The 10,550-nt window shown below is 35.9% G+C and overlaps 1 protein-coding gene across 2 annotated transcripts; it reads left to right on the forward strand.

The window, feature by feature from the left end:
* LOC109850880 (glutamate--cysteine ligase, chloroplastic) lies at positions 835–10,318 on the forward strand. 2 transcript variants are annotated; one of them, XR_002249583.1, is made up of 16 exons: positions 835–995; positions 1,079–1,368; positions 3,903–4,053; positions 5,113–5,220; positions 5,567–5,659; positions 6,030–6,113; positions 6,272–6,340; positions 6,418–6,488; positions 6,578–6,646; positions 7,508–7,601; positions 7,717–7,806; positions 7,903–7,983; positions 8,156–8,248; positions 8,400–8,550; positions 8,707–8,776; positions 9,914–10,039. XR_002249583.1 is itself a non-coding variant. In XM_020420965.1 (16 exons), the coding sequence occupies exons 2-16, from the start codon at positions 1,100–1,102 to the stop codon at positions 10,000–10,002; spliced, it is 1,512 nt and encodes a 503-aa protein (XP_020276554.1). In that variant the 5' UTR covers positions 835–995; positions 1,079–1,099; the 3' UTR covers positions 10,003–10,318. The 2 variants fall into 2 exon arrangements, 1 of the variants encoding a protein (XP_020276554.1); XM_020420965.1 differs by having other exon boundaries at positions 8,400–8,478; positions 8,705–8,776; positions 9,914–10,318.

Here is a 10,550-nt window from a genome sequence, read left to right on the forward strand (position 1 = left end):
TTATATAACCTAAAACCTTTTAAAACTTTCACTTATATATACTCACTTGCTTATGACAACACTTATATAATGAAAACTTGCACTAAAATATCTATTTAAAAATTGCATGTAAACCCTAAAATTTTTAAAACCTGCACTTAAATTCCCTAAAATATGCATAAATGAGGATACGAATTTTAGGATATTTAAGTGTAAATTGTAAAAATTTTAGGTATAAAAGTGCCGTCGAAACAAGTGAGGATATATAAGTGTAAAATTGGTGAAACTTTGGGGTATTTAAGTTCCATTAAGCCAAACTAAATTATGCGTAACTATAGAGTTTTCGCTGATATTGGTACATTATTTAAAGGCTACAAATTGGCATCTTTAGTACCATCTTCTTTTTTCAATATGATATTTCCTCTTTTCACTTGTGATATTATGTTATTAATATCAAAATCAATATCATTTGGTTTCTTATGTTACTAAATATGTCTGATTATGTTTTCTAATAAAATAATACCAAATTGACATTAAAAATTAATATTAACACCATAATATTACAAAATGAAAGAAAAAAATAACATTTTGAAAATACGGTCCTACACAAAATAGCAATCTGATAATTTATCCTGTCTTTAATATTTAGAAATTAGCGTTCCAAATCATTCTCCGATAAAACGTGATATTTTTAAACTTCAGAATGCCAAATCATAGGGGGTTTTATGTGAAAATTACCCTACCATAACTAAAATTCAGAGTAGACCCAATAAACTGAAAACTAAATCATTCACAGGGCCCAAAGTGTAAACATCCTTCTCCTATAAAAACCTAGCCGCAGTCGTTGCCTGCTCCACCAGCCTGCCGTGTTTCTTTTGGCATCTCGGTCCGCAAGTTCGACCCTCGACTTCCGTTCTCTTCTATCTCAATCTTACTTAAAGAAAAAGATTAAAATAGAAAATAAAAAGAATCAAATTTGCCCTAGAATTCTCAAACCCTAGCTCTCCAATCTCAAGGTAATCCCGTCAAAAATCTCACCTTTATCCGTTCCCAAGTCTCAATTCACATCTAATCTCAGCAAAATTCTCTCTTTATTCAGCGACTTGGGGGTTGGGAACTGATGGCACTCATTTCCCAGTTACAACCCTACCAATCTAATTATTTGCAGTTGGAATGCAATTCTATTGTAAGAGAGAGCTCCAAGGGTTTCCCTTCTTCCTCCTCTTTGCTGGGTTTGAATGTGGAGAGAAGGCCGAGGAGCTTAGGGCAAAGGATGGTGGTTTCGGCGAGCCCGCCGACGGAGGATGCGGTGGTGATGACGCAGCCTTTGACAAAGCAGGATCTTGTTGCGTATTTGGCTTCTGGGTGCAAGACCAAGGAGAAATGGAGGTTTGTACTCCTCAGTTAGTTCAATTTGGATTTGGTTTATCTTGTTTGAGGTTGATGTAAATATTGTAACTTAGTGTATATTTAGTATTTTAGCTTGTCTGATAATGTTTGCGGCATGTAGATAAATATGGATGCAGACATATGACTAGTTACAGGCAAAATAATATTTTTGGGTAAGTTGCATATAACCACCCTCACACATACTTTCAGTAGCACTTATCACCTCACTATTTTACCCCTCAATTGATAAAGGGAGAGGGATATCTGCAAATTATTTCTCAAAATGCCAATTATTTCTCAAAATGCCAATTTAGGGGTGTTAAGTGCCAGTTAAATAGTTGAAGGGTGACAAGTGCTACTGAAGACATAGATGAGAGGGTTTATTTTCAATTTAACTAATAATTTTTTTTCGAAAAGGTGAATGCTTGATTGATGTAGGATAAACATTAATTCGGTGAAGTAATTAAGATAGTCTGTATCTGGACAAGAATGAGGGTCTACAGATTTATATTGATGTGTGGACATCATTGAAAATGAAATATGGTCTTAGTAATTTCTGTTGATAAACTCACAAATAAAGACATGGTTAAGTTTCTTGACTTTCACACTTACATCTTATTCCTATTGATGTCTCTTCACTTCTATGCTCGTTATTGACATGTTTAGATGAGAGTGAGTTTGTCAGAAGATGGATTTATATGTCATATTAGAGATTAAGGGCTCAGAGAGATTGAGCAAAAACCTGTAGCTTTTCCCCCTCTTTGTATGTTGTGAAATCAGGGAAAGGTTGGTATATAAGGTCGAATATCCTATTACAAACTTCTCCACAACATTTATGTGGAGTCAAGTTTATTGCAGTAGTGAATTCTGATTGATCGTGTCATATTCTGATATATACTTTCTTAATTGTTTCTTTTTCGTGAAGCTTTTTCCTGATTGACATTCTTCGTCAATAATGAGACAATTAATTGTGCTAATTGACCGGGATCCTGACTGATTGTAGACCATATTCTGATGGATAGTGTTTTCTGTATCTTTGTGGTGAAATTAGTTCCTTGTTCATATTCTTCATCTATTCAACGTCAATCAATGGCACAAGTGATTTAATGCCAGTCAATTATTCCTACGTCTTCTATGTATGTGGAAAACCAAGGAAAGGCTGATATAAGGTAATAGGGACTGAAATGTGACAGGTTGCAGACCATATCCTGATGGATCAGTTGTGTTTTTCCTAGTTGGTGAAATTAGTTTCTTAATTATAACCTTCATAAATTTAGTTTGACTCAGTTGCACTAACTGCGAACATATCTTCCTAGCTTCTACAATATTTTTTCTTTTGACCGTCTTTAGAGGTTATAGTTCCTTGGAACTTGGCCCTTCATTGCTTATCCAAACAGTAATATCTGTTGCCTGTTTGATCCACACGGATGCTCCCATCCGGCTGCTCACTTTTCTCAAGTTTAGGAGTTAATATTAAGTTTAACTTACATTCCTACTATTAAGTTTAACTTACATTCATACTAGTCTGAGGCTCTGGGCTACTGTTTGTACTTTTTTTTCGGAATTTTCAAAATATTACTAATGTTTCATGTATATTCTCTTTGTTTACTTATTCGAGTCTTGATCTTTCAAAATTAAATATGAGGCACACCTCTGAGTCTCAGCTGTGAATTAGTGCCCATATTTCTATCTCAAATTTTCTGTACATATACATAAAGGGCTTTAAGGGGAATGCCTGATACATAGTAGTTTGAACTGACTTTATACGTCACAACTTTCTGCTTTTCGGTTTGAATAAAAAAAGAAGCCATTCATAAGATTATTCATGTGCTTCCTAGGTAGTTCTTAGCTGGGAGTTCTCTTCCCCCTCAGAGCAAAAAGTTAATTGATCTGCTAGTTGTCTGTCGTGATTTACTTTATAACAAACACATTACACAATTGGTCAAAATGTTTGAATTTACTTGTTCAGTTAAACTAAGATCAAATTCCCTTCGGTTTTCCCTCGTAGTAGAATTCAAGTCAAGCAGCGTCGCGTGGGAAAGAGTTTTCTTGCTACATGAAAGTGTAAGACAAAGGAAACATGCAGAAAGAGCCATTCACATATTCACTGATTTCTTCTTCATGCCACTGTTTCTATGCTAGGGTCAAACATTATTCCTTTACCTGCTTTCCACAATTTGAACTTTGCTGTTAGTTTACCTTATAGAGATCGTATATAGTGCATAACTTAAGCGTTTTCTCCAGATTTTGGTTTCCTTTGTTTACCTACTGGAAATTTTTAATGCTCCCTCGAAATGAATTATTGTGTATGCGTGCATGACCTTCTGTTTATGTATTATCTTTACAGAATGTCTATGTAATATACAGATGAGCTGACAAGGACACTTTGTGTTCTTACTGGGTTTAATTGTTTATATTGTTCTCTTAGTAATGTATTCTGCTCTTGATGTTGAGACTGTTCTATCTGCTGGCATATTTGAGTGTATATGCTTACTGTTCAGCTGGTTTGTGTCTCTTTTGATTTTCATTAACAGGATAGGTACCGAACATGAAAAATTCGGTTTCGAATTTGGAACCTTGCGGCCTATGAAATATGAGCAGATTGCAGATTTGCTCAATGGTCTTGCTGAGCGATTTGACTGGGAGAAAATACTAGAAGGAGATTATGTCATTGGACTCAAGCAGGTGAATGCAATCCCTGGTGTGGCATGCTCATTGTGGAGCTTACTTTGTTAAGTTCATGCTCTTAGCATGTCGTGGATGTTTATTTATCGTAAATTCTCATTTATTCACAACATGGTTGACCAGAAGGCCTTGTTATTAACTGTCATAAGTCCTGAAAACCTATTTTGTTACCCCGCCTACCATCAGATACCTTCTTAGATCTAAGACCATTTCTGTTCTTTTGTGGCTATAATTGACCTAGTTGTTGTACGGACATCAATGCCATTCTTTAAAGTGGCAACTTATTAGACCTGAGCTTAATTGGTAAAAATCTCATCCCGTGCTCTTGCGTAATTAGTAAAAGTTGAATAACAAGCCAATCCCCATCAATATATCTGGCATGATTAAGCCATAAAAAGACATTACGTGAGCATTCATGCACACTCGCATACACGTTAACGGACAGTAAAAGATATTGATAAGGCAAGGTTCAGTTGTTCCTTCAAATGAAACTACTAAGAAGATATGAACTTGAAATTTGATAGGAAAATTTCAAGCTTATGCTAGCTTGAACATGAACTTCTGTGCCCTTTCTCGTTTGGAATATATTTGAATGATTGTAGGTACAACCTAATATTTTTCTGAATTTTGAAGACCTGGAGCATTGCTTTTATGTTCTGACCAAGTTTGAAGAAGTGATATTCTCTGGTAAAAGCTTTAGCTATCCTGGAGCATTTCCATTCCAAGCCAACCAGGGCATGTACCGGTCAACTGAGTGAATGTTGTTTGAAACATTACATGCATTGACATGTGATGGTCTTTATCACGCATATGGTGTCATCTCTATTGTTACATAATTTTGTTATGTATGTTATGAAACATTTAAGCCTGATTCAAGGAAACATTGCTAGTCTAGATATTACCGTCTATACCTACCAGAGAAAAGAAGAAGAAGATTTTCCTATGATAATTGATACATGCCAACACAACTTCCTCTTGCATTCACTTAGAATATTCACTTAGATTTGTTTCTTGCTCTAGTTTCATACAGTTATTTTTATTTTTTATTTTTTATTTCAGGGAAAGCAAAGCATTTCATTGGAACCTGGTGGCCAATTTGAGCTTAGTGGAGCACCCTTGGAAACGCTGCATCAGACCTGTGCTGAGGTTAATTCACACCTTTATCAGGTCAGTGTCATTGTTATATGCGTCTACATGTCACGAGTACTTATTCTGTTGTTCTTTTATTGTTGGTCAGAGTTCAGGTGTCGTTCCTGGATCTTGACCCGTACTCCTTGTTAATCAAGATAGTGTCTTTGCATATGTGATGTCTTCTAACACCTGCAGATTTTCTCTGGATTCTAAAATTTATACTTTGGACATACTGTTATCTGATCCTACTGTGCTTTATGAAATGCATGTGAACATATCTGTAGAATGAAGGTCTTGTACCGAATGAAGGTCTTGTACCTTCAAGTTTATCATCAATTATGTAGCTTTTTTTATTTCCTAATGCGCTACTGTTTGTTGATAGGTAAAAGCTGTGGCAGAGGAAATGGGAATTGGCTTCTTGGGAATTGGTTTTCAGCCAAAATGGGGGCTGAAGGATATCCCTATAATGCCGAAGGTGTGTCTTCATCTTTTTAATCTATCTTTGGTGTCAGCAGTTATTTGATAGACCTTCAGAGAAACACCTATAAACATAAATGACTGCATTTGTTTTGCTTCTTTTTATGTATGCAAAGTTGCAAACTACTGTCTTTTTTTGTTTGCTTGTTTTTCAAGAGTTTCACAGATCCTTTACGTTATTATTTTAGTTTTCAAATTTTTTTGATTCTCCAATTTTTTTCTAGTTTTATTTTTTTCAATGTGGTTTTTAGTTTCATGGTCTATTTTGGATTGATTCCTCACCTGTATGAATAAATACTTCATTTCTCTGCTTCCAAATAAATTTCTGTTTTCTCTGAGTAGATCAACCAAAGTGGTTTTTTCTACAGGGAAGGTACGAGATTATGAGGAACTACATGCCAAAAGTGGGTTCTATGGGACTCGATATGATGTTCCGAACTTGTACTGTTCAGGTAGGATACTTTATTATTTAATGTTTTCTTATGTGCTAATGGCCACTGCTATTTTGGTATCATAAAGCTAAAGATTTACAGTTATGTTTCCCAATTATTAATTTATTATTATTAATCAATGTCTGTCAACAATAATTTGTACCTGCTCGTGTTAATAGGTTAATCTAGACTTCAGTTCTGAATTGGACATGATTAGGAAATTCCGTGCTGGTCTTGCTCTACAGCCTGTGAGTATATATAGTGCATCTTTCACTGCTTTCAAGTTATTCTTCTCTGTTAAATGAATAACTGACACTTGAAACAGATTGCGACTGCAATATTTGCAAATTCACCTTTTACTGAAGGAAAACCAAATGGCTATCTTAGCAAGCGGAGGTTTGTGCCTATTTCTATGCAGTAGTACGTCATGTATGTACTCATTTATCTCTCTTGGTTGTTTCCTAATGTGTGGTCATCTTCTGCAGTCACATTTGGACCGATACTGATAACAACCGTGCTGGCATGCTTCCTTTTGTGTTTGATGATTCATTCGGGTAAGATTTTATTTCCTTATCTTTAGTTTATCCTAGAGTTCCGATCATGTTTTCTGATGATGTGGAGAAGTGCACATATGACTTAACTTTTGTCTGTCTGCATACAACACCCTGTATGAAATTGGTAGTCCCAGCCATAAATTTTCTGGAGATTTAGTAATGGATTTTTACTTACTATGGCAATAGTATAGCTGGAAGCTATTTAAGTTCTGTTATCGTCTTTGTAACCATTTAGTGATGGCTGATATCATGCATTCAGAAGTTTCTATGTCTAGTGGAAGTGACACTGAAATGGCATGATGTCCCTAGCGGAAGAGGATGAGGTACCCATAAATTGGATTGTTAGAATTTTATACTTAGCTCATTTAAGCAAACTATATTTGTCTAAGACGTGTTGTAGTTGTGACGTATGCCTTCCAGTATTAGTTTCATCAGGTAACTTCTAACTAAACAAAGGGGGAAAAAACTGGATAATTATCTTCACATCTTTTACTTAAGTGATAGAAGGTAATGTACCCTGGGGATGAAGGGAATACTTCATTTCATGTTCTCTCTAGATTCCTTAGTCTAGTAGATAAATGGATAGTGTATCCTAATTTTATTAGCTTAAACTACTTGAATGATAATTTTGTTCGTCATAATTTTCCAACAACCAGTGGGTATTTGAGATGATCAATCCTAGACTCTTCCAAAAATATGGTATGGAGTTTGATTCCTAACAAATTCTCCTTTTACTCCTTTCTCTTCTAGCTAGTAACTTTGTTGATAGTACTTAATTTTAATAAATTTATTTTATTTTGTTTGCTAAGGATACCATAACATGCTAGTTTTATGATTATGCCTCTGTCCCTTGTCTTTCAGGTTTGAACAATATGTGGATTATGCACTAGATGTTCCTATGTACTTTGTGTATCGGAACAAGAGATATATTGATTGCACTGGACTGTCCTTTCGGGTCTTAATCTATCCTTCATCTCTTTATTGACTTTTAGTCTGTCATTTTTTCTCTTTAACATTTTTGCAGAAAGAGTTCATTTTCTTCTTGTGTAATGCCGGAATTGTTCATGCAGGATTTTTTGGCTGGAAAGCTTCCTCCTATTCCTGGAGAGCTACCAACATTAAATGATTGGGAAAATCACCTGACAACAATTTTTCCAGAGGTTCTGTGACTTGAGATAATCTTCTCCAAAGCATTAAGATGTTTACATCATTTCTTATTGTTACCTTGGGGTGGTGAACATTCTGCCTTTTTGCAGGTCAGGTTAAAAAGATACTTGGAAATGAGGGGTGCAGATGGAGGTCCTTGGAGAAGACTCTGTGCTTTACCAGCTTTTTGGGTAATGTTTTTTTTCCTATTATGAGAAATGATGTGCTGAAATTTATTTATTTGCTGCTGTTGGACCAATGGTGCATTATAGTAGTTGTAGTGGTGCTTGCTTTAGTGTACCATAAAACTAGTTTTAATGTCACCTGATCTAACTTGTTGTCCTTGTGTTTATATTGTTGCAGGTTGGCTTGTTGTATGATGAGGTAGCATTACAAAATGTTCTAGACATGACTGCTGACTGGACAAAAGAAGAAAGGGAGATGTTGAGGAGAAAGGTTTAAATTTTTATATTTTAACCTATTGCTTGAGATTGCACACAACTTACTACTGTCTGATTTATGTGGGCGCCTTTATATTTGATATGTTTGTGCTATACGCGTTGAATGTCTTCAGTTATTGAGAAATTGATCATTAGAGTCTCAACAGGTACCAGTGACTGGCTTAAAGACGCCATTTCGGGATGGCTTGTTAAGACATGTTGCTGAAGATGTTCTAAAGCTGGCTAAGTGGCTTAAAGACGCCATTTCGGGATGGCTTGTTAAGACATGTTGCTGAAGATGTTCTAAAGCTGGCTAAGGTTGATCAACTGACATTTCCTGGCTTGTTAAGACATGTTGCTGAAGATGTTCTAAAGCTGGCTAAGGTTGATCAACTGACATTTCCAATGGCTTGCTATATGCCCATAATTAAAATTTCAAAGTGTGACTTTTAAATGCTTTAAACTATTTTTTAGGATGGCTTGGAAAGAAGAGGTTACAAAGAAGCTGGATTTCTGAGAGAAGTGGCTGAGGTGGTTAAGTCAGGTAAGAACAGTTACCAATTCTGTTGTCTGGATGACTTAAATGTGATTTTTTATGGCATTGATGATGCTTGATACTGAATTAGGAAAAGGAAAAGTCATGAATGAACTTACACTTTGCCAGTAGATTGGCAACTACTTAGCAAGATGAAAATAAAAAAATAGAGATAAGTTATTGTCCTACGATGCAGAGGATTAATTAGGAGGAGAAGCATGATGGGTTATATGAAAATGCCAATAGAAATAAGATATTGACTTGCAAAAGAAGAGGAACTTTTGGAAAAAAATAATTAAAAGTTATTTACTTCTTCAAAGCACCAATAGATACAAGTTATTGACTTGCTATGCAAAAGAAGAGAACTAATAATGATAAGGGGGAAAAAGGATGTTACTGTAATTTTATTTCCTCGTGGTTTGCTGCCATGGCAGTTGTCATAGGAATACATGTCAAAAACCGTTGCTAGATGTAGTGTGGATGCTCCTGGACTAGAACTGTTTGGGTTACTGCTGGATAGGATTAGATATTAGCTCAAACTAAGAAAGAGTGCTAGGCGCTTGAAATCTGTGTCAACATCCATAGGTATATGTCGATGCACATTATTTCCATTTTATGCATGTTTATCGTACTGCCAACATCCATGTACCCATGTGCCGATAGCCGCTTATGCATCAAGCAGGACTTTGAGTAAATTATCCTATATTATTTCTCGTGACAATTTCTCACTGTTAGGCCTTGTAGTCTCTCTTTCACTGGTGCGGATATGTTAGGAAGTTAAGCCGGATACTATTGTATTAAATTGTCAATGAAGGCCTTTTATAAATAATGGTTTTTCATTTGCTCCGCTCTGTTAATGAGCTGCAGCATTGAATATATTACTAATTATAAATTGGCCGAACAAATTTGAGTTTGTTCTACGGCTTCATGACTAATACTCGTGCCTATTTGAGGGTTTTTTTTTTCTGTCTGTAATTTTTCCAAATGTTAGTCTCAACTCCTATGACCTCCATTTTGAAATTAGGACATGCATAACCTCTGCTGAGGGCAGTGATACTCGAGATTCTTGCATTGTTTTCAGCCTTTATTGAACTCTGTTGATATTTTAAATTCATGGTCAATGATATCCAAGTCATCTTATGGCAGGAATCACTCCGGCTGAGAAACTCTTAGAACTGTACCATGGGAAATGGGGAGGTAGCGTAGACCCAGTTTTTGAGGAGTTGCTATACTAAGCTACATATGATCATTTGCCCTTCGGTTTGGGCGAGTACAAGGCGAAGTCCCCTTCAATTTGGTTTGATGGGAGCTAGAGTATTGCGGTCTATGTATCTAATAAGTACAAGCGCTTGTTATATACATGTGTTGTAATCTATTAGAGAAGCCGTTCACCATGTTATATTATGATGCGTTGTGAGTTGTATGTTTTAAAGTTTGCCCTCGAGTCAGAGGACACCCCTCTAATTCAAATGGTAGTTCGCCGAAACTGGGGCAGTTGTAATAGATGATTCTTGGATAATCAAAATAACCGAGCCTTGTCTGGATTTCCGACTTGAATATGGATAGGATTCGGTGATAAATCACAGACTAAATGAGGTGGTTGCTTTTATATCCGACTCGAGTAAAAGATGTAATCTGTGCAGGCAAAGGGCTTGGCATACTTGTGGATTCATTTGCGAATGCATTGAGAGACTTTATCAGCTGGAGATGTCATGAAGTGTTGTGAAAGAAAATAAGTGCCACAAACGGCAAACAATAGATATACCCTCTTGGTTGTTCAAGT

Source organism: Asparagus officinalis, chromosome 7, assembly GCF_001876935.1.
Source record: "Asparagus officinalis chromosome 7, Aspof.V1, whole genome shotgun sequence".
NCBI classification, from domain to species: Eukaryota; Viridiplantae; Streptophyta; class Magnoliopsida; order Asparagales; family Asparagaceae; genus Asparagus; species Asparagus officinalis.